The 25,286-nt window shown below is 39.8% G+C and overlaps 1 protein-coding gene across 1 annotated transcript in view; it reads left to right on the forward strand.

Annotated features, from left to right (window-relative positions):
- The window catches only part of LOC308150889 (protein eyes shut homolog), a gene marked incomplete at both ends in the record, with an annotated part of 157,615 nt that overhangs the window by 130,528 nt on the left and 1,801 nt on the right, over nucleotides 1-25,286 (forward strand). The window contains 8 exons of the mRNA XM_080523675.1: nucleotides 4,532-4,640; nucleotides 5,148-5,368; nucleotides 11,475-11,647; nucleotides 18,352-18,534; nucleotides 19,663-19,829; nucleotides 20,068-20,212; nucleotides 22,237-22,411; nucleotides 23,003-23,175. Of these exons, the coding sequence (XP_080379801.1) occupies nucleotides 4,532-4,640; nucleotides 5,148-5,368; nucleotides 11,475-11,647; nucleotides 18,352-18,534; nucleotides 19,663-19,829; nucleotides 20,068-20,212; nucleotides 22,237-22,411; nucleotides 23,003-23,175 (1,346 nt within the window). The remainder of the gene's footprint in view (nucleotides 1-4,531; nucleotides 4,641-5,147; nucleotides 5,369-11,474; nucleotides 11,648-18,351; nucleotides 18,535-19,662; nucleotides 19,830-20,067; nucleotides 20,213-22,236; nucleotides 22,412-23,002; nucleotides 23,176-25,286) is intronic.

Below are 25,286 nucleotides of genomic sequence, written 5' to 3' on the forward strand. Positions count from 1 at the left end.
TTATTCATTCAATGATGGGTCAACACAAACATTTAATGAGTAAACGGCTAATACATTTACATTTTCTTATTCTGAATTTCGTGATGAATATATGTTTCCTCTGGCACAATTCCTAGTGGTACTAAGCTGTTACTCAAAACAGGTCCAAAGGGTAAAAATGGTGTACTGCCATCTCTCCGTCCACGGATATATACATTGATAATGACTGTCTACCAGTAACCAGAAGATACAATCCATTTTACTGAGTCAACTGATCACTCCACCTGCTGTCAATGGAATAACATCAATGATGATATTATTTGGAATAAAACATGAACTTTATATAAGAAATGTTTATTACCTACATTATTTATACCTAATATTGTTGATGTGAAGTATTATCCTGTAAAGACCAAGTTAGCGGGATACAATCCTACTATTAACCCTCAATGTTCCTTCTGTAAAACAGTATAAAAAAGAGATGTAAGTCTAATAATAATAATATAATATCAATAATAATTGATCTCTGTAACACCTTCCCTGGTCAACTGTAAGTGTTGTTATTGGAGTGGTGTAAAGCACACCACCATTGGACTATGGAACGTGTTCTCCGGAACGATGAATCACGCTTCAGTGTCTGCTAACACTACCTGCCCAAATGCATAGTGCCAATTGTAAAGTTTAGTGGAGGAGAAATAGTGGTCTCACTGGTCTGGGACTTTTTCATGGTTTTCGGCTATGCCCCTTAGTTCCAGTGAAGGGAAATGTTAATACTATAGCAATGACATTGACATTCTAGAGAATTGTATGCTTCCAACTCTGTAGTAATAGTTTGGGGAAGGCCCTTTCCTTTTTCAGCATGACAATGCCCCCATGCACAAAGGTCAATAATGACATGGTTTGCCGAGTTTGGTGTGGAAGAACTTAACTGGCCTGGACAGAGCCCTGACCTCAACCCCATTGAACAGCTTTGAGATGAATTGGAACGCCCACTATATGAGGACCGAATGGGTATTGAACGCCCACCACTCTCTATAGCGCAGGCCGAATCCACGGCACGGCACATCCAACAGCTATGATACAAGTTAACATATTACTATCAACTTTCTCTCTATCTCGTAGGACTTGATAGGTCCACCCTCTGTCTCCTCTGCTCTTTGCTCTTGCAATAGAGTCCTTGGCCATTGCAATAAGAGCCCATTCCTCCATAAAAGGGGTTCGGGTTGGTGACACAGAGCACACAATCGTATTGCACGCAGATGACATAATGCTATATCTGTCTTGCCCAGCCTCCTCACTACATGCTCTCTCAGACCTGCTTATTGAGCATGGTAGCATATCTGGGTACAAGGTGAATGTACAGAAGAGTGTAATTATGCCTCTCAACTCTAGTAGAGACACTTTCAGTGGAACTCTCAAAAATTAACATACCTAGGCTTACAGATCTCTAATCAGCTGTAGAAGTGAAACAGACATCAGCAACCTCTGACTTAACACACACGACCGGCTCCTCAAATAGCCGATGTAGACCAGCTACCCTATCGAAAAGCTAGCTATTTTTAAAACTGTAAGGGGTGATATCTAATTTCCTATGGAATGGGAAGGTATGCTCCAGAGCATGGGGGTCTGAATTTGCCAGACTGGTATGGTCTGAAGTTAGGAAAAACATTAATTGTTCTCGACCAGTTTTTGAGTCTATTTCCTTATAACGCTGCCTTACCTGGAGCTTTGAGGGATTACTCAAATTTGGTAAACAATGGCATCCAAACGTTTGGCCAGTTGTATGAGCATGATGTCCTGAGGTCCTTTGAACAGTCTGGCTTTGGCCTACCTCTCTGAAGTCACCATAGTAGATGATATGATGTGCAATAAACCTGGACTCGGGTTTTATGTCTTGTAAAAGTTAAGGCTAAATGGGAACATGACCTAGAGTTTGTATTTGAGGAGGATAAATGGAATTTGTTTGTAAGAGGGCTCAGAAGTTTTCATTCAACAGTCGCCACAAGCTTCTGCAGTTTAATCTTATTCACAGGATCCATTTGAAAGGTTGCATAGTTTCAGTGATGATTGTTCACAGTATTGCCCCAGGTGTAAGACAGAAATAGGTTCACTATTTACATACAGCCCCTTTCCAAGATGGTGGAATTGTTTGGAGCTCTCTGAATTATAACTCTTAAAAGTACTTAACACGAAGGGAAAATGCCACCAAAGCTGAATAAACAAAATGCGATGGAAGAAGAAATGGAGGAAATCCGAAAATCCCTGAACTTTATGTCAGAGGAGATAAGCAAAGTTGCCAAACAACAAACCAAACTTATGGAACTAATGGATGAGGTGAAACAACTGAAAACGCTTATCAAGGAAAAGGATAAAAAGATTGATGATCTGGAGAAAATAATCGACGACATTGAACAATATTCACGAATGGAAGATTTGGTGATAACCGGACTGGAGACCAAGCACCAAACATATGCCAGGGCGGCGTCAGGCACAGCAACAGTATGTTTTGAAAGTGTAAACAACTGGATCAATATTGGGAATCTATCATTGAAATCATTAAATAAATCTTACATGTTGAGATTCCAGTCTCTCTAAGACTGTTATTACTGGGGGATGAATCGCTTCATAGCCATATGTTGGAAAAGTGAGGAGCACTTTAAATGATTAACTTAAATGAAATCCCGTCATAATATGTGGCCCCCGAAAACATTATGTTCAATCTTAAAAGGAAACCTTCTCTATTTGATCAAATCTATGGTAAATTCCTGGTTTACATGGGAAATCAAGCACCAGATGACACAATATAAGACGTGTGTTTGTTGGTTAATTTTTTCGCAAGCTGCAAGCGCGTATGAGACACTTGGGTATTTGCACTTAATTCCACATTGTTTACACTGTGTATGTTTGTTGCTGGGTGTGTGTGTGTGTGTGTGTGTGTGTGTGTGTGTGTGTGTGTGTGTGTGTGGGTGTGTGTATGTGTGTGTGTGGGTGTGTGTGTGTGTGTGTGTCCTTGACATGTAGTATGAAGGGGATTGTGCGATAGAGTGTAAAACATGAATAACCTCATTATTCACTAATTTCCTGTCTTTTCTTTATTTTCATTTTCAGTTATTTATGTTTTCTTTTCTTTCGTACCGTACTGTTATTATTTTTCTTTCATGAATATGTGTGAATGGCTCCACTCTGTATAGTTCCCTGCCTGGAGTTGAAATGCCCATAACATACAAAACCAATATGGCAGGGAGCCCAAGACCAGAGCCCCAAAGCCAGAGAAAAAACACCCAATAGGTAGGCTAAAGACCGACCAATCAAGTGCATGGAGGCTGGGGGCGGTGGGCGGGACGCTCAACGAATATTACTCTCATAGCCAATGGCGTCACATTGTGTAACTATGGTGGAGTGTTGACAACTCGGCTTCGTTTAAGCCATGTCCCTGAACATGTGATTGATGTTTTTGCATACGTGTTATCCAGTTGTCCGTCACCTGACGTTCGACTTAGAGTGCCCCGGTTGAATTGAGCGCAAGCGTAATTTCTTATTTCTATTCAAATTCTTCCGAATTTTCTCACTGCTGTTTCCTCCTGCAACTTTTAAGTGATTCACACCATCCAACTTTAAAACATGCAGAGACCTTTAACTTGTGTTACTTACATATATATTTTTCAAACTCATTATACTTCATAAGCAAAGATGTTAAGGCCTGTAGAGGTCTGTGAAAACCAAAAGATTGCATCTTTTGGACCACTGCTACTCTTATACCTTTCAAGCTATTGAGACCAATCCAACTGTAAAATGTGCCAAACACTCCAAATTATCAACCCCTCTCTGATACCAATTCAACTTTTTAAACTTAAGGCCAATGCACACGGCGTGCGATTTTGTCGCACCGCGAATTCGATTCCATTGTTTTGAATGAGACAATGCACACGGCGTGCGATGCGATTTTGTCGCACGACAACATTCGATTCTCCATTCACACCCACACACTTCGGTGATGTGAATTGAGAATCGAATGTTGTCGTGCGACAAAATCGCACGCCGTGTGCATTGGCCTTTAAGCTTTTTGTAATTCCAAAAACACATCCAGTTAATTTATTTTTTTAATTGTGAAATGTTGATCTAGGAGGCCAACATTCCGTTGTTACTTCAACTGCCATGGAGGTTTCAGGACTCTTAAATAAAAACAGCATCAGAACTCATTCTTAGAATGGTTACACAACAATGCACTTTCTCGCAATACCTTTACAGACAGTGGAAGGACACCAGTAATGCATATAACTTATTTTTACATTAGCGGAATGCAAATGATTCATGACTAAGTTATGTAATGGTTGGGAAAATTCCTGTCCAGGAATTGTGTCCAGCTCTGTGTTTACGAAATGGCAGGCTGTACAGTATGTGAAATATAGTCAGCAGTCACGCTAGCTCAATTACCAGGATCTCTCTCCTCTGTCCCAGTCTGCATAATTTTCATACTTAAATGGATTTATTGTGAATACCATATTCTTATGCAATGTCCTGCCTTTCTCTCCCTCTATCTCTCTCTTTACAGATATCATCTGCCAGTTGGTAGAGATGGGGGGTCATGTATGATTGAAATTGTGGTAGATAATGGAACTGTTAAACATCAGGAGGAATACGTGTCCCACCCTCTGTCAGAGGTAAACTGTGTTATCTGAGTCAAGCCCCTTCATGTGCAGCCATTGTCTAGGTTTTGTCTTGTACTGGGAGATATGACTTAGCTTTTTGGCATTTTTCTTTACAGTAGATACAGTATACATGTTGCATTATAGCAGTAACTGTGACTATGGACTAACCTACTGTAAATGACCTGTAGTACTGGCCCGTAAGCAAATATATCTAGTAATTCAGCCATGATTTCCAACAAACTTGAATTGCAATCTTATTGTTACAACACTTGTGTTACTACAGTTATGCCTGATGTGGCCAATTGAATGAAATAGGCTGTCGGGTTTGCTTGGATTTCTTGAAAACACTTTAAAATGTTTACATTTATCATGACCATTTAGCACAATTTAAGCTCAAATCTACTTGCTGGACCATTCATGGGAAAATAAGTCTGCTCATTTGCATAGAAAGGAACATAATAAGATAATACAGTGCATGCAGTGTAGGTAACTAGGTTTCATGTGTCCTACACTTTGCAGGTACATTTTGGACCCATATTCCTAGGGGACATTCCGTCCTATTGGGAGCTACATGACAGCACACAGGAAGTGAAGGGGTTTGTCGGGTGCATCAGAGAGCTGCAAGTGAACACCAAGGAGATATACATAGTAGGTGAGGCGGTGAGTGGGAGGAACATCCACAACTGTGACCCTCCTGTCTGCCAACACCTTCCCTGTCGAAATGGAGGCACTTGTGTCAGGTATGAGACAACACCTCCCCTCCACATTACATGTTTAAAATGATGTTGTTGAAAAAAGTAATGAAATGTATGTAACTATCTCATATGGTCTGGTACAGTGTTATTGCAGTGCTCTACAAACCTATTTTGCTGGCACAGTAAAGTGGGTGCCAATTCAAGTAAAAGGAATGGATTATCTCTCCCTTAGTCTGTACGTGTGATCATGGAGTCTGATCAATATTGACCAACCGCTCCTACCAATCACATCGTTTATGGTCCTCTGTGGCTCAGTTGGTGGAGCATGGTGCTAACAACGTTTAGATTCAGGGTTCGATTCCCGCTGGGACCATATATACTGACAAATGTATGCACACACTACAATGTACAATGCACTGCTTGTCACCATTGAGGTTGTCATGTTGTTGTCCAATGTTAATGCTGTTTCTCAGCTATTCAGTAAACACCTTAGGTTTATGTTTTAGTCTACTGTCATCTGACAACATTAAAAGGTGGGAAAACAGTGATCTTGAGGTAAATTAAGAAGTCTAGTTCATTTGTGGTGACATTAGCCTGCCATATGTAATGGAGGAAGTCATTGTAATTATCAGTGTTATTAATTTGCCATGGTGCAATGCCCGCTTGATCCCCATAGCAGATTTCAGGTTAGCAAAAGTTCACAGTGCAATATTAATTCAGTCAATTGGCCTGGGTTGCTCTGGCATTATAACAGATGGATGAAAGATTTGCTCTTCGCTTTAAATGTTGGTGATTTCATTGCTGATTTCTTTATGTCATCATCCTGTTACCTCGAGCCTGTCACAGATTACTTATTGCCATCATTTTGATTGTTATTATTGAATTCAAGTCCAAGAATTACATTTTGTATGTACTAAGACAAAAATGTGTTTATAAAAAGAATTATTTATTATCAAACATAAATCAAGATAATAATCACAATGCCTATGTAGTGATGTGGTCCCAAAAGTATACTTCAGAATGTCTTTTCATTTTGGAGGACATGCATGCTCAAAAGAACTGTTACAATACACAGATAGATACCATTATACAGATTTGGTCATCCACATATTCCGTTTGTTGTATTTACAAATATTCCACACTCAAGAGGCCCACATCAAAATATGTGAGTTCGCACAGTGCCTTGACATACTCCAAAGTAGAGGGAGTGATCAGCAGAGATAACATTAGTGTGTGAGATGTAGCCAACAGATGTGACGGCAATATTGAACTTTTAGTCTATTAGAAAAACTCCTCCTTAATAACTTATCCAAGGATAATTTAATTAATTTTAATTTTGCCATTTAGCAGACGCTTTTAATCCAAAGCGATTTACAATTACGAATTACAGGGACATTCCCCCTGGAGTAACTGAGGGCTAAGTGCCTTACTCAAGGGCACACTAGTAGTGGTGTGGTTTCAGGCGGGATTTGAACTCACAACCTTCCGATCACAAGTCCAACTCACTATCCACTAGACCACCACTACCCCCTAGGGATGAGTCCTGTTAAGTCCCCGCCACTCCTCACATTTGAACAGGTGACATGGAGTAGCCCAGGGCCTGGGGATCAACCCAGCTCTGAGGGGAGTTAGGTCTGCCTCAGCAGAGGGATAACTGAGGCCTGAGCAGGGACTTGCTGGATGTAATGTAGCAGGGTGGTTTAGTGAGCTAAACAGTCAATAATTCATCACAGACTAGACATGACATACAGTACTTTATATCAGAATTTTGGAGCTCAGTTTGACAGAGCGGTTGAATTATATCGTTGTGTGAAAGGATGAATTGAGATTCTAGCCTCCACTCTTTTTGTGGTTGGGCTCCCTTGAAATAGGGTATTATCTGGTCCCTCGGGACAAGCCCTTGCTCGCTTTCTACTCTCTGTGGCTCTTAGTTGTGAACATAAGAGGAGATCTTTGTTAAATTAATGAGCATTTATTTGTAGCCTACTGCAGATGTCCACACTTTCATCTCTAAGCAATTAAAGTTGTTTAATGAATGGCCCTCAGATGTATTCTGTGTAGTTACATACTTGACTGGGAGAACTGTAAGACGAGTACTGCTTTATGGCAAGTGGATAATCCATTCCATGTCATGAACAAGACTACCATCATTTTAGTTTGGGGTCATGATGCTTCATGTAAATGTTGTGAATCCAGAATTGACCACCACTTTAGTTCATGGGTATATAATTCATTCATAAGGGGTGCACAGGACAAGTAATGACAATTCACCAATGGGTGGGCTGATTGAATTAATACATTAACGTGGGTGTTCCCATACACGTCATCCTTGAACAAACCCCTCTTAGAATGCACCCTAGAATCTGGTACACTTCATGATGTGGTGCTGGTACACTTCATGATGGTTGACCCCCCAGCCCCACATGCATTATGGTTCACTGTCAGTCTCTCCAGAGATGGTATATACTAGAGATATGCCACTCCCTTGATTTACTAAATGACCTATTCAGAATAAGCGCCCTAAGAGGCGTTGCCATGATGGTGAATCGGCTTCCTTTAAAGAAGCTTTGGTCTTTGGTCTACTTTCCATTCATGGAGAGTCTGACTTAATGAGACTAGGCAGTACACTGCTGTAACACAGAGGGAAGAATGTGTGGGATGGGCAAGACAGATTTTAGGGAAATATACTGTAGATAAACCATCTGCTCAATCTTTAATGATGAGCCTGTGTATTTATATAGTAAAATAATAATAATAATAATAATAATAATAATAATACATTCAGTATGAATTGGCAGTCTATTCTGCACAGCATGTCTTTTCAATTAAGAAAGTGTTATGATCGTGACATTAAAATGAATCAACATTAGGCTATCTCACAAACAATCCATAAACTCTGTGGCACAAGTAGTTTGGCCTTCTATACGGCACATCTCTATACGAATGATTATGTTTATGTTATTTTGGAATGAACTCCTAGAGTAGTGTATTTTTATTACATGGAGCTGAGGTCTTCATGAATCCAGCAATCACTCTCCCTCAAGTAAAGGGTCAGATTGCCTCTCTCGTTCCTATAACTGCAACCGATGACTACACAGCAAAATCCCATCAATGGCTGATTTAAAGTTGCGTTAGATTACTAAGTTGCACTTGAAAACAGAGAAGTATAAATAGCCTGCAAGGGCCAAGACTTGAAAAATGTATGAGGCCACACAGCTTATTGTTTCAAGCCAGAGAGAGCACAACTGAGATATCATGAGCAAGCTGATCAATTATTAATCAGTCGATGTGGTACTCAACAGATTAAAAATGTAGCCTTCCTTTTAATAATTAATCCTATGCATTTGTATGTGCAGTATCATTGCACTCCTTGAATGGTATTTGTTTTTGTTCACACCGATAATATGTGTATTTGATTTACATATTCACAACAATTTGCAAACATAAACACACTTTGAAATTAAATGATTGCCTCTGGCAACATTGAAATACCCCTTTGTTACTACACATACAGTATGTAATTAAATCATAACATTTGATTTGGGATCATACATTACATTATTCTCATAGACTCCTCGTGACACCCATGACAACCATCCATTCAACCGTCCATTCAATTGTATTTGTCTCTGGTCAGTTATCTCTGAAGAATGCATCTTAACTGCTCCTCCTGAGACATCTTCTGACCCTCACCACTACGTCACCTAAAGACACCCGCTTTCCCCTCTACTGTGTCCCTAAGAACTTCTATTGCCCCCCTTGTACTGTTTCTCAGTTTCTCCAGAAAAAAAAAAGGGAAAAAAAATTAGTAGAAGGCGATAGGGAGAAGGTTTTTCCTTCTATCAGTGGCCCCGGATCTGAGCTAGATTACTCTTCCTGCAACAAATGGTGGATTGCTGATTCACATGCTTAGTATTCAAATGTATTGATTGTAAGTCGCTTTGGAATAAGGCGTCTGCTAAATGCCAAAAATGTAAATGTAAGAATGCCTTTAATGTGTACTTTAGTGCTGCTTTTGCTGTTGCTGTTCCCAACTATACAATGGAAATGTGTGGCCAATCTCCTAGCTGTGCTTTCATATGACATACATAGGCAGTCATCTGTCTGTGTTGTAGCAGAAGCAGAATAACAGACAAAGAGAATAGAGCTCTATCTGAGATAAACAGAAGAGAGACGGGAGCTCTATCTGAGATAAACAGAAGAGAGACTGGAGCTCTATCTGAGATAAACAGAAGAGAGACGGGAGCTCTATCTGAGATAAACAGAAGAGAGACCGGAGCTCTATCTGAGATAAACAGAAGAGCGACTGGATCTCTATCTGAGATAAACAGAAGAGAGACTGGAGCTCTATCTGAGATAAACAGAAGAGAGACGGGAGCTCTATCTGAGATAAACAGAAGAGAGACGGGAGCTCTATCTGAGATAAACAGAAGAGAGACGGGAGCTCTATCTGAGATAAACAGAAGCCTGACAAAACTCAATACCCTGATGATCTTATTAAAGACATTCTGACTCCACAGTATCATGCTAATGAACTGTCAGTATCAAGCCTGAGATCAATTGACAACATGCCAGATGATAACTGTGGTGCATCCAACACGGAGCTGGTCATTATTTGTCATTAATATGATGATTGTGAGATCGATGAGATTAATATGACGATTGTGACTAGGCAGAACGGTGCAGAAGAACATTGTTGGGTTGGTGGTATTACACGGTAATATATCCCTCTGACGTGTAGAAGTGCACATTGTGTTTGTGTGCGTGCAAGTGAATTATTGTGGATTTTTTTCTTTAGCACTTCTTTAGCACCTCGTGAGTTTAGAATTATAAGGTTCTATCTCCGTTTAGGGTAGTTCAGAGATATTGAGCGTCAAAGTTTTTACATTCCATTATGTTTTGTGAGATGGAACCTTTGTATTTTATGAATTACTAACTAAAACATTTCAACATTTTAAAAATAACACCACACAGGCATTAATAAACACCTAATGGATCAGATTATGTAAAAAACACATTTCGACCAAAAATGGAGATAGAACCTTATAATTCTAACGTCACGACCTCTCTGTATAAACTGTGAACAGGTGTTTACAATTGACTATGTTGATTGAATACTATGCACATGGGCAGGTATAGATAGATGTGCTGGTAGTCTCACCTGACAAAGAAAGGCTATTGCAGTTGAAAGGATGTGGAGTGGGATTACAGTAATTAGAGCACGTGGGAGCAGCAGTTGCCGTGTGCAGGATTGTGTTTCTTTCTGTATGTGTTCATTTGGACACAACAAGAGGGGGGTTTTCAACTACCAGTTATATGAATGTGCTTTATTTGCATTCCGAGGCGATTGTTACTTGGCTCTAAACAGCCATTGACACCATGACATTTATGGTGAAAAACAGCCTTGACTATTTTTTCCTTCCTGGCAGTCATTTCCGACAGTTCTACATTCTAGCGACAGAATGTAAATATTTCATTTCTAGAAGCTACTTTCTGGAGGAGCAAAATACATCCCGCAGTGCTGCTGCTCAAAGCATATTATTAATTTATAGATTTGAAACCCCACCAATGCTTCCTGTATCTGATATTATACCTTTGAAAAAGTGTGTGCATCATAGAGCAACTTATGATGTCCCCGTCTGAATATTACTTATCATGCTGGCCCACCCTCCACTCCTCACCAAGAGATAAAGCACAGGAATATGAATTGAGGAAGAAGGGGATAGGAATTCTCATGTAGGCTTTTTCGCCATATGTCTGCTCAAACACTCTCAATCATTGGTTTACTGCGAGTTATAATCTGGATTGACGGAGAGCACCGATGTGTTTGCATTTTTGGAAGAAAAACATGCTGGGCCTGTGTTGAACCTGCAGTAGTTATTTGAACACATCTACAGTATGCTTGCATAATATTATGCTTGTCCATTTTCCCCACCTGCAATCAATCCTTTTTTTTTTACAGATCTCAAATATATCAAATGTATCCCATGTGGGCTGATACAGATGTTACATGGTGTTTGCATCCATTATGGTGTTGATTCTCTGATCATTTATACCCTCCCTGCCTACCCCTGTGGTCCCATCACTGGTTCCATCAGGGCCCATTTCACCTCTGTCCTAATGATCTCTCCCTATGTGTCTGTGTGTTTAGTGATGCAGAGGACTGGTTCTGTGAATGTCCTCCGCTCCACACTGGCAGACTGTGCCAGTTCACCGCCTGTGAGTATAGCCCGTGTGGTCATGGTGCCACCTGCATCCCCAAGTCCCCACTGGAGGCTGTGTGCCTCTGCCCCTATGGACGACAAGGCCTCCTGTGTGACGAAGGTAAGACCCACACATGACTACTGGCGCTTTTCTGGACGCTGATTAAATATAGTCCTGGACTAAATCATATTTTCAATTGAAAATCCACATTTAGGATGCTTTTTTAATCTAGGATTAGACTTAATCTGTGTCCGGGAAACCAGCCCATAGAGTGTACTCCCCATAGCTCCTTGAAGAGAAGATGTGGCAGCAGGCGAGAGATGAACAACAACATGAAGGAGAGGAGTTAATGAAATGGAAATCATGCTGGAAAAAGCAGGCTTGTGTCTTCCTCTGTGTATGGATTTTAACATTATGGTGATACTGTAATCAATATCTTACCAGTGTATATACTTGGCTGGGTATTCCAAAAGGTATTAGAGCCTTTTGGATAAGTTCTTAAAAGGCTGTTTTCTAAATAGCTGGTTTGGTGTTTTAGTTTTACAAGTTGTCACCTTCAGTAAGTCAAAACCTACAGTCAAGGACTATGGTGCCGTAAGCAGTGCATTTACAGTGTGATGAGCAAATATACTGTAGACTTTAATCAGTCTAATATTGAAAGTGTAAATGTTCAGCCATGATTCCAAGTATTCTTAGCCTTAGAGCCAATACATATAGCCTATCTGGTGCAAGGACAACTAGTAACTCTGGGTCCTATCTCTGTATAGTTAAATCAGACTGAATTCAGGATATAATAGAACATTGAGAATGTTTTTTTAATGAGTTGAATCAATGCTCCTAACTGGTTCCTCTGTCATCACTGGTTCAAATACAACAAGAAGTTGTAGTAGTACTGTTTCTTGTGGCACTAATACTACAGTACTGTACCTCCAACAGTGGCCTACTTCTCCTTTATTACCATTCCATACTCGTGCTACAGTGAATAATGAGCATGGTGATAAAATGGATACTGCAGCAAATCACTGTTTACCAAGCGATGCCTTTAACAATCCACCAACGTTGAACCTCACTAGCAGTTTGAGCCACACGTCCCAAAAATAAGAGTAATGATCTGCTCATCCAACATTAGGACAATTGCCATTCCGTCATTGTGTCTATGGCATCTTAATCAAAGGCAAAGTAGTACCAATATCAACAACCAAAATGGTGTTTAATATAGTGCTGTAACTGATTGAATGTGCCTATTGACTTGATCAGCCCTGTGGTATTTTTTACTTGTGGCACTGAAAAGCTACATTATATACTGTACTAACACGGTAAATGTCTGATGCTTCCAGGCTTTGTGACTGGGGTTATCCGATTTTTCGACTTTTGGCCTAATCTAACTAGAGGGATGATTGGTAGAACACTTGGCACTGGAGGCACACAGCCATGCCAGACGTCCCCTGTCAGACCCTGAGCACCCTGATGCCAAATGGAGTCCTCTAATCTCCCAGTGTCACACTGAGTGTGGCTGACATTTGAATTTTAATCCTGATAACATCAGATAACATCAGAGTCAATATGGATCACCTCCCAGGTCTCCTTACCTCTCAGCTTTTTCTGCAGGTTTGGATGTGCAGCACTCCAAATGGCTTACCCATTTCGCTACATGGCATTTAGCACGTGCAGTAAGCTAGGCCTATGTGAGATCCACACATGTTTGGCCTCTTCAAAAATCTAATTTAGTTCTGAAAGACTATTTGAATTATTTATTATTTATCTTTGTGTGTACTGTGCTGTTCCTGCTTGCTCTGTGCTCTCTCAGAATAGTAGGGCTCATGAAGCGGAAGGTTAACAAAATAAACAAGGAATACAGTCTGAAACACGGTCACCATTTTATATTTGACAGCCCTCTTCAGCTGTTTTCTCCCAGTATTTACTATGAGACCACTATATGTGGTTATTGTATATGGTGCCACAGGCTACATACCTAGTTCCTCATAGGTACAGTATGTACCTGCTTAATACCGGGCTGTAAAATAAAGAGTTGCTATGCAACACCTAAGAATATTGTATGGATTTTCTATATGTCTTTTAAGCATACATTCACTCAGAAATATGGACCTTTCGCCCCTGCTATGGCAGCTAGTAATAGAGCTTGCACTTTATGCCCTTCATGGTATCCTCTCCTTGAAATTCATTACATTTACTTCCTTCTCAAGGTTTCCTATGTAACAATGTGTGTGTGGGGACCTAATAGGTTTGCCAGTTAAAATATTGTGAATAACCCAAAAATATTTACATAACTGATGTTACTCACGCATCCCATTGTCTCTACTGTCTGTGACCAGTCCAATCACTCAGTAGTGGCACTGCTGTTAAGGTATTCTGTCCATGCTGGAAAGATTTACTACTGCTACACAAATCTGTTTGCAGATAATACTAGCCTCTCTGTTCTCTCATGATGCTGAATGTCATCTTTTTTTGATTATAATATTGCCATTTTCAGTTGAAAATCCTTTTACACTGTTGTGCATGGATTTAATACAATTCATTGTCAATGGATTTAATGCACTAGATAGATGTTGCTATGACAAGACCTAATGTTGGTCATGAAATGAAGTGGTCAGATTCAAAACCCATATTGCAGAAAAATATATATAGTTAAAAAAAATGCTTATTTATTTATTTTCCACTGTGCAGATTTGATTGAATTGCAATCTATGTATTTTACTGTGTTTGACATGCATTATACGGGGAGAACAGTCTAGGGCCTAGGCTGTTGTGGAAATGTTGGTTTTGAAGCTTAATGTCCTTCCTCTATCAGAGCACTGTATTTTGTTCTACAGTATACCTACAGGAGTCAATGCCAGACAACAGTTTCAACTCAAACTCAAACATCCTGCTTCTGGTATTCTATTGATTTGTGTTCAAATGTTGTGTTTACAACACATACAGTATATAGTGCCTTCGGAAAGTATTCAGACCCCTTCATTTTTGTGTTATACACTTAATTTAAAATGGTTTTCAATGCCATCAACCCACACACAGTACCCCAGAATAACAAACCAACGTTTTCATTTTTTTATTTCAGTAAATGTTTTAAAGTTTAAATATAGAAATACCTCACGTACATACAAAATGTCAGCTGTGGGGCTTACTGTATAGATTGGAGGTCATGTTAAATTTTAATGGCCTATTTATTCACTTGCACACCGTAAGTTCATACCAACTTCAGCATATAGTGTTCAATGCCTGAGGCAATCTGACTGGAACCCATCGACTCCTCAGCACTATCATACAGGATGTCAGAGAAAACCAAAGTCTTCTACTACAGTCAATAGGCTAGTGTCCAAACAACATTGTTAGCTTTTTATCTTTTCTTCATCTGAGATCCTTTGAGAGGAATTGTTGCTTTTATTGTACAGTATTTGTTGTTTGTATCTACTGTACAGTATGGAATTTATTTCCTCTATATTGTATCCATTATTTTACCTGTGATGCTAATATTGTGTGTTTTTATGGTAACGGTGACACATTTGTGCTGCCTTATTAGTTTGGACATTAAGCCTTTATTAAGCATAGTGTAAATCGTTCACAAATTATTCAACCACTTCTGACTTGAGCCTAAAAAAGGTCAGTAGGCAATGGCATACATCGGGCTAAATAACTTTAGAAATGTACATCCCACACATTCCATGATCACTTCTGTTGAAGCACACAACTGTACCATGAAATGTGTTCAGGAATGAGTTTAATAGCAATATAGTATTTTGTAGTGCCGAGAGACGGGAGTCAGAGGCGGCGTATCAAATGTCAAAGCTTGACGTTTAATAGACATGAACGATTGTCAACAACACACTCATAGTAGTAACAGGAACAGACTGACTAACTGAGGTTACAGCACACTAAACAGTCCGTGTGGAAGAACACTCCCAAACCATACTGTAGTTCTGGGTGAATTATGTCAACCCACCACACAAGCCCTTGTGTTCACCCATAGTCAAAGTCCCCACGTCGGGGAGGGAGGACACCCAGACCCCGGCGGGAGCGGAAAGCAGGGGCTGAGGAGGGAGGGGCAGCAGGGGCAGCAGGCGCAGCTGCGCTATCCACAAGGTCGGGGGTCAAGGGCGTCGGGGAGGTCGAGGGCACCCAGACAGGGGGCGGGGGGTGGGGCATGGGAGGGCGGCTATGGCGTGGGGGCCGAGCCAATTCCAACGGCCGGGAAACGTCCACGTGAGCGGGCTTAATCCTATAGATGGAGACCGTCTCAGGCCTACCACCAACGTCCACCACCAGGCTCTTGTCCCCGTGCTGCAGGGCCCCGGACGGGCCGTCGTAAGAGGGGCGTAGGGGGCCGCAGTGTGCGTCATGGCGAATGAACACAAAGTCTATCGAGCGCAGTTCGGGGGGGGGACCCGGAAAGCAGGAGTGCCCGTGCTGTGACGTAGGGACGGGCGCGAACGCCCCGGTGGCCTCCAGCAGGGAGGAACGCTGCCTGGCTGCAGACCAGGGGACAGTGGCGTCCGGGATTAAATCCCCGGGGACTCGTAGGGTCTGGCCGTAGACGAGCTCGGTGGACGAGGACTGCAAGTCTTCTTTGGGGGCGCACCTGAGGCCAAGCATGACCCACGGGAGTTTATCTACCCAGTTGCCGTCCATCAAGCCTGCGCACGAGGCCGCTTTCATTGAGCAGTGGAAACGTTCACACAAGCCGTTAGCCTGGGGGTGATAGGCGGTAGTGCGGTGCAGCAGTGTCCCGTGGTTTCGATGAGATGCGGTGCACATGACTGTGCCTCGGCAGTTGCACCATGTGCATTCCTTCCCACCAGTTGCTGACCATGTCCCTCCATGGCCACAATGTACCCATCTTCTAATGGCGACTTCCAGCATGGTAATGTACCATGTCACAAAGCAACAGTCGTCTCAAACTGGTTTCATGAACATGACAACGAGGTCAGTTTTCACCTGACTGGCCTACCCAGTCCCTGGATCTGAATCCAATAGAACACCTTTGGGATTCTATCACTGTGACTGCCAATGGCCCCTGGCCTGAGCTAGATTACTCTTCCTGATACGACTGGTGGATTGATGATTCACTTGCTTAGTCAAATGTATTGATTGTATGTCGCTGTGGAATAAGGCGTCTGCTAAATGCCAAAAATGTAAATGTAAAAAATGGGATGTGGTATGGGAGATTCACAGCTTGAAGGTGCATTTGAAAAATCTGCAGGAATCGTGTGATGCAATCATGTCATCATAGACCAGAATTTAAAAGGAATGTTTCCAACATATAGAATCAATGCCAAGAAGAATACGGGCAGTTTTGAGAGCAAAGGGAGGCCCTGCCCAGTATTAGTATAGTGTTCCTAATAAAGTGTTTAGGTGAGTGTATGTGCACGTGGTGTGATGTCATATGCAATCTTGTGGGGGAGTGAAACCTATATGATACCTCTTTGTCAAGGTTGGGAGTGTTCAACTAAAATCTAAAACTTTTTGCGCAAGATAATTTGGTATTTCTTTAGGAAATTAAAGTCAACAAAATAGCACATAGGTTATTTTTGGTTAAATTGCCAAAAAAACTGCAGCATTTGTCATATAACAACAGATAACCAAACCAAACCTCATGCCACATGCACATGGACTGAGCAATGGCAGTTGAGGTCCGGCGGAAGTTCGATGGTTTCAGCGGGATGCGGTGCGCACCATTGCGACATCTGCAGCTGCACAAGTCTGCAATGCGTTCCAGATTCTGCACATGTAGGAAAAATCTGTTCGTTTTTAAGCTGACTGTTAACCCTACAGCAGCACTGGTTAGCCTAGCAACAATGTTACCTTTTATCCAAATCGTGTTTCATGAAGAGGTTAAAGCACATTGATATAATGAAGTGATGGCCTGCCCTGAAAGGAGAAGTGGAGAAGAAACAGTTGAAAGATGAATAGTGTCTAGGGAGTACAGGGACCATCTAGATAACTGCAACATTTCCACAAGGATACATCATTTAGAGAGGATCTTAAAACAACTGTTTTCAGCAATGGCTTGGGGAAAGGAATAAGCAAGTTGTTTGCAATGTTGTAGAGAAGATTTGTGCATGAGGTCTGATTGATGTGCAAAGATATCCTACTGCGCTGTTTTGAAGAAGCTGGGAGATATACATTGAGGCTCCAATGTAAAATCAAGTGGCTGTATGGATGCTAAAAGGGAATATAAGGGAAAGCATTATTGAATCAACGATGCATTTTGGACTAGTAAACTGTTGATTGTAATTGATAATCATCAGTATTATTGTCCTACTCCATTGAACATTATGTATGTAAAATAGCTTGCCTGCCAAAACCCTTCCTTAGCAGCTACTAATGACAAGAAAATGGGAATGAGAGAGTGAAAACAGGCCATCATTCCTTTATCATTGAGCAGGAAATGTGATGACGATCCCCCCTAGTGCTAAAGCATGAATCAATAGCTCCATCTTGTGGCATTCTCTCTACTGCTGTTGAAATCAAATAAAAAATAAAAACGGTATTGATGTTTGCATTGATGGTCAGTCAGTGTAAGATATGACCTACAGTACATTTCTATTTTACCCAAGTATTTTCCACAGCGTGTGTGTGTGTGTGTGTGTGTGTGTGTGTGTGTGTGTGTGTGTGTGTGTGTGTGTGTGCGTGTGTGTGTGTGTGTGTGTCTGTGTGTCTGTGTGTCTGTGCGTGCGTGCGTGTGTGCGTGCGTGCGTGTAGGTCATGTAAAGGACACTATTATACAACATAATAATTGGCTTGAATTATTATTTTTCACCTTTTTTGGGAGACTATAATGGTGTTTGTGTTTTGTTTATTCTCTGTAGCCATCAATATCACCCGACCCAGATTCACCGGAAACGATGAGTTTGGCTTCACGTCCTTCATGGCTTACTCCTCTATACCCAGTCTCAGTGTCTTCTATGAGTTCCAATTAAAGCTCACATTCGCCAACAATGCATCGGCCATGAAGGACAACCTCATTCTCTTCTCTGGACAGAAAGGACAAGGTAAGGAGCAATCTTGACACCTACAGAGAGGTGTAAAAATGACTAGCAAGACTTTCTTACGAGAGGGAAATAACTTGGGGAGGTCTCATGGGTATGCGATCCAATTGTCATGCTTCATTACAGCTGCTATAAGGGTTTCCTTTTGCCATTTTGAGATTTATCCTGTTGTGTGTATGGTAATGTGCCTTTCTAATAGATTTTCAAAGCGACAGATTCCACTTTACTCTCAGTTATATCTTCTAATAAAGAGCATTCCCCAAGGGCTTGCCTTGGCAGAATATAAGACTGTTTCCATAGATGCATCACCCAGAAACGCCTGCAATTAATTCAATTCCTAACCAAACTATTGTTTTCCACACAAAGTGGCTTTTCAGTGAGGAGAAAGCAGCAGCAATAGATGGCAGTAAATGAATAGGTGATACATGCAACTCACATCCATTTATGTTAATTGCATGTAATGGTCTTTGAGACACAGTTACACTACGAAGCTGTCAGCCATCTAGGGACATATTGTAGAGCTTTCCTTTCTCTGAGGTCAGCTTTTGTAGCTGCTAACTGCCATGTCATCAGACCCAGAGTATGTTTAATCAAAGATAGACAGCTGAATAAAGAACACAAGGGTTGTGGATCTTCTGCACTTCACCGGGTCTCTCTTGAGATTACAATTTAGGGTGATTCATCAAGGGAGAGGGGAAAGAAGACAGCAACATGAATAATGAAGCAGTCATCAGGGGAATGAACAGTACTGTACAAAAAGGATAAAATAAAATATTAAAAATAAAAAGGATGAAAAACGAGCCACTCTTATGATAATTGGCCTTAAAAATGTTCATTCTGGGACATATCCAATGTGCTTTATCTTACATGTTCATGCTGTTGATTCTGGAACTTAACAATCACAGAATGTCTATTAATGAAGGTCATTGAGAGGCAGTTACGGTATAAATGATATGTATGGAATAAACAAAGACATACAAATCAATATCTCAAATTGACGTTGAGACAATTATATTAATTATCTCTATTACCCATACTCTACATATAGATAGATATCCATTGTGTTTTGTTTGAATGTTTCAGTGCATGCCATACTGTATACTTTTGAGAATTCATTATGGAATGTTCCAGGTGTCGATGGAGATGACTTCCTGGCTGTGGGGGTTCGGTACGGCAGGATTGTGCACAAGTTCAACCTTGGATCTGGTGTGGGAACCATTGTCAGTGACCGGCTGAATCGCCGGAACAATATCCACACTGTAAACTTTGGCAGATCTGGAAAAACAGGGTGGTTACAGGTGCTTTGCTTTCAAATAACATCTCAAATAAAGACAGTTCATGAATTTTAGAATTCTACTAAGTCCACTGGTAATTCTACATTACATAGCATTTTGTCATATTTCATGCCTTTTTTTATATGCCATTTTTGTCTTTTACTTCTTCATTCTGCGGGTGTACCTTTTGCTGGTGTATGTCCATTTAGAGTTGTCATGTAGGCAGAGTGCATTCCAAAATGTACCACCATAATTTTTTCAGGTAGATGGACAGAGAAATAGAACAGGATCTTCTCCAGGATACCTGGTGGGCCTCAACCTCCTCAGCCAGTTCTTTGTGGGTGGGTATAACGAGTTCACCCCTGAACTCCTGCCAGTTGTCTCCAGGTTTCCAAATGGCTTTCAAGGTAAGATATCATAGGCTACAACATTACTACAAGTAACTCACGACTACTGACTATACTCAGTAGACCTGCTACAAGTATTTCTCTCCAGTATCTCCTTCTTATTGCAAACAGTCAGGGGGAGGGTACTAATCATCGAGGTGGGGATGGGGGGCTGTAGAGGAGGTTAGAATAGAGCTCTGAGGTTGATTGTTGCTGTGCCCTAATCACTTCATGCCTGTAAAGTTATGCATTCTATGAAAACCCATTCCAGTGCTCATAAGTCAGTTGGACAAGGGCACCATCCAAATTATCTTCGTCATAATCAGTATCATTTCTATTTGCTCCCAGGTGACCTTAATGAAGGCATGTATTCTGGGGAGCATTCATTGTGCTTTCTAATGTGCAGAGCAGTGTGAGGATATTGCCTTAGCAGTAATGATGATAACAGCTATGAATATCATCATAAGCTGGTTGCAGTACTGCGTCAGCTATTACCATGATGGTTGTTATTGTAAAATATCGTTGTACTTTAAATGAAGGTGAACAAGTCTTTGTCAATTTTGGTGACAGAACCAATCTCCTCGGTTTGATTCCGTTTAACAGACTACCATGAATCTCTCTAAAAAGACATATTTGAAAATCAAATCAGCCACAGCAAGGCATCAATGCACTGTAGCTGTAATGTGACTGTTGTTGTCCCACACTGGTAAATAGCGTCCAGGCCCCAGTAAGTCTCGTGGAGCTGTAACCTTTCTGCTCAGGACGTAATTAGAACTCATAAGCGCTTAATCAGATCTGTGTGACCTTCCTGGAGCCCTAATCATGATGGCTGGCAGTGAACACACAGATAATGCACTTCACTGCCAGTTACCGACACATCCACTCTCCCCTGTGAAAAAGGTGGCAATGAATGCACTGCGACCAGGAACATTTTCTGTGTTACTCAATTTAAGCAGGTAGTCAAATATCAAGAAGAAATAAAATAGGTTTGTGTTATATAGTCCATGGAGAATAAGCCATGAATACAATATTAGTATATCCATCTTAATCTATTTATCTTCATCTTTGTGTGTAGTTGTAAGGAAGTTAGATGTGTTGTTTTTATGCAAGATATACATGGCCTCTAAATTGTTGGTTGGACATGAGTCAGAACTAGTCAGTTTTTCATATTTCCGTTGCCTAGGCAGCCGCAATCTATCTTTTCTGCAAGAAAACCAAATCATTCTCATCATCCTCTTTATCCATCTGCCTCACTTTGTCGACAGTCCTATATTTGCAGCTCTGCAACAGTCGCTTGAGTCTGCCAAGTGTAGGGAGTAGACGGCATCATGGCATGAATATTCATGAATGAGCATGACATTTCCCCTGCATCCTGTTTATTTCAATGACTAATGCAACTGAGAGAAGAGGGTCTGCATGTGGAGATGGTTGCCTGGCTGGCCTTGTATTTATAGTAGGCCTAGTGCTCTGCAGGTACTCTCCAAAGTACATATTTTATGTGCATATTGTCCTGCTAGACAGAAAATGAGTTATAAAAGGGGTGAGAGAATGAACTTGATAATAAAAGGAAATTGTACTGTAATGTTTGACAAAGTGCTTTGTGAAAATCCGAAAGCCTATTATGTTGTATGGTACCACTATGCAGAGAATTCATCCCTGTAAATTAGAAAAATATTTGCTATTTCATGGATAAATTCAAATGTGGAGTGAATTACAGCATATGATTCATTTTTCACAGACTCAAGCTTCAGTAACCCATTGTTTTGTGTTTGTTTGTACAAATACCGCTTAAAATAAGCCAACATAAAAGTAATTATCAGTATTATTATGTAAGAATGTACAGTACGCTTCATTTGTACTGACTTTGCAAAAACTGAACAAAGAATGTAGCATTAATCGCATATTGTTCAGTGTGTGCAATCCCGCTACCTATGGAATTAATCTTTTCTTTGGGTAGAAAACATAAACTTTAGTCCAATTATACATTTTGACTGAAATGAAAGAGTTTTTACAGAAAGCTTAAATGGGTATTTGTCATTTCAAAGGGTGCATATTTGATCTGCAATTTCGGACAAGAAGAGACGGGAAGTTCAGAGCATTGGGACAACCTGAGGGCCATGCCAGCTATGGGCGCAGTGTGGGTCAGTGTGGGGTCACCCCTTGCACCCTGGTCCAATGCAAGAACGGAGGGACATGTGTGGACTCTGGATCATCTGTATAGTATGCACACCTTTCTTATTTGATTTGGTTTTATTGAGACATTTATTGAGGTTTTATTGAGACAACATGATATGATAACTGAGCTAAATGTGATTGTTTTGAGTTAACTGAATGGAGGTTGCCTTTACATTATTGGCCTCGGTCTGTCGAACTGAGAAAACGTATCGATGTTGCATGTCAGAACAAGGCTTAATGGGCATCCTTCCTCCTCTGGGTAATCAATGTTATTATCTCAGTGTACCTGGAAGGTTGGCTTGAATGACGAAAAACCACTTTACACTGAGTACAGGTGTTAACCACTACTCATGGATGGCAAGTAGATAGTTAAAGATTTCCGACACTCTTCTTAAGGGGGAGCTATACTGTCTTTCCATTGTACACAGCATTAGTGACAAGTAGATAGTTGAGGAGTTGTGTGTTTAATTATAAAATCATATCTAAAATAGATCAAATAACATAATAACATGTGCTAATAAAAAATGCAACACCTGTTTCTGAGTAGTAGTAGGCCTAGTGTTGGGATGTAAGCACTAAAACTAATCATGAACATGTTGGTTAAACCCCCACTGTGAATATATTCTCCCTCCCTAGCTGCCAGTGCCCATTTGGATGGAAAGGAGCACTCTGCTCTGAGACTGTGTCTGTGTGCGACACTGAACACAGTCCCCCTCCCCTGTGTTCCAATGGATCCGTCTGCATCCCTCTCCCAAATGGATATACCTGTCACTGCCCCCTGGGGACTGCTGGACTGTACTGCCAGCTAGGTCAGAATACAAATAAACCACCTAGTCGGTTGCATTTGGTCTAACATCGCATTGTATCTAATAGGTTTGTTATACAGTGCCCTGCATAAGTAATGGGACAGTGAAGCATTTTTTTTATTATTTTGGCTTTATACTCCAAAGGTTTGGATTTTAAATCAAACAATTACTATGAGGTTAAAGTATAGATTCTCAGCTTGTATTTGATGGTATTAATGTCATATTGGTTTCACCATTTTTAAATTACACTTTTTATACCTAGTCCCCCTATGTCTGGCCACCAAAAGTAATGGGACAGTTTCATATAATGGCCAAATTAAGCAATCATGTTTAGTATTTGGTCGACAATCTTCAGTTGTTGTTTGTCTTCAAGTCTTTTTACCTAAAATATTATCATAAGGAAATGAAATCCGTGTTCAATTGGATTTAAAACGGTCTCATGTTGACAGACAACAATAGCACCAGACTACCCCTAAGAATGATAAAAATGATTTTTAAAAAAACAAATTAGTGAAAAAAAATGAATTCTCATTCTTTTAAACTTTATTTTTTTTCCTTAGAATGATAATAATATATCATATTATACTATAGAATGATAGAATGATCATAGAATGATAAAAATGATAAAAAATAAAAAAAAGAAAGAAGAAGAACCTAGTATACTATGTATTTTTTTCATTTCTTAAACTTTATTTTTTATTTATTTATTTGTTATTAATATATCATATTATACCATAGAATGATCATAGAATGATAAAAATGATTTAAAAAATAGTAAAGAATTTTTTTTATTTAAAATTACAAATAATAATAATAATTAAACTCCTTAGAATGATAATAATATATCATATTATACTATAGAATGATAATGATCATAGAATGATAAAAAATGAAAAAAAAAATAATTGTGAAAACAATGAAAAAAAGAACATAGATGTTCTTTTTTCTTCTTTTTTTTAACTGTATATTTTTTCCTTAGAATGATAATAATATATCATATAATACTATGTGATTAATATACTATACTATACTATACTATACTAATAATATAATGATCATAGAATGATAAAAATGATTTTTTTTTAAATTGTGAAGAAAAATGGAAAAAAAGAACATAGTATACTACAGTATGTTCTTTTTTTCATTTTTTTAAACTTTATTTATTTTTTCCTTAGAATGATAATAATATATCATATTATACTATAGAATGATCATAGAATGATAAAAATATATATATATATTTTTTTAAAAACAGAGTATACTATGTTAAACATTTTTAGGATATAAAGAGAAACCTAGGATATAAAGGGAAACCTAGGATATAAAGAGATAGGATAGACAGAGAAACCTAGGATATAGAGAAACCTAGGATATAGAGGGAAACCTAGAATATAGAGAGAAACCTAGGATATAAAGGGAAACCTAGGATATAAAGATTAACCTAGGATATAAAGAGAAACCTAGGATATAAAGGGAAACCTAGGATATAGAGAGAAACCTGGGATATATAGAGAAACCTAGGATATAAAGGGAAACCTAGGATATAGAGAGAAACCTAGGATATAAAGGGAAACCTAGGATATAAAGATAAACCTAGGATATAAAGATAAACCTAGGATATAAAGAGAAACCTAGGATATAAAGGGAAACCTAGGATATATAGAGAAACCTAGGATATAGAGAGAAAGATGGGATATAAAGAGAAACCTAGGATAGAGAAACCTAGGATATAAAGGGAAACCTAGGATATATAGAGAAACCTAGGATATAAAGGGAAACCTAGGATATAAAGAGAAACCTAGGATATAAAGAGAAACCTAGGATATAAAAAGAAACCTAGGATATAAAGAGAAACCTAGGATATAAAGGGAAACCTAGGATATATAGAGAAACCTAGGATATAAAGGGAAACCTAGGATATAGAGAGAAAGATAGGATATAAAGAGAAACCTATGACAGAGAAACCTAGGATATAAAGGGAAACCTAGGATATGAAGACAAACCTAGGATATAGAGAGAAACCTAGGATATAAAGACAAACCTAGGATATAGAGAGAAACCTAGGATATAAAGGGAAACCTAGGATATAGATAGACACCTAGGATAGAGAGGGA

The sequence above is a fragment of the Nansenia antarctica genome (genome assembly GCF_963989245.1).
Source record: "Nansenia antarctica genome assembly, chromosome: 1".
In the NCBI taxonomy this organism is placed as follows: Eukaryota; Metazoa; Chordata; class Actinopteri; order Argentiniformes; family Microstomatidae; genus Nansenia; species Nansenia antarctica.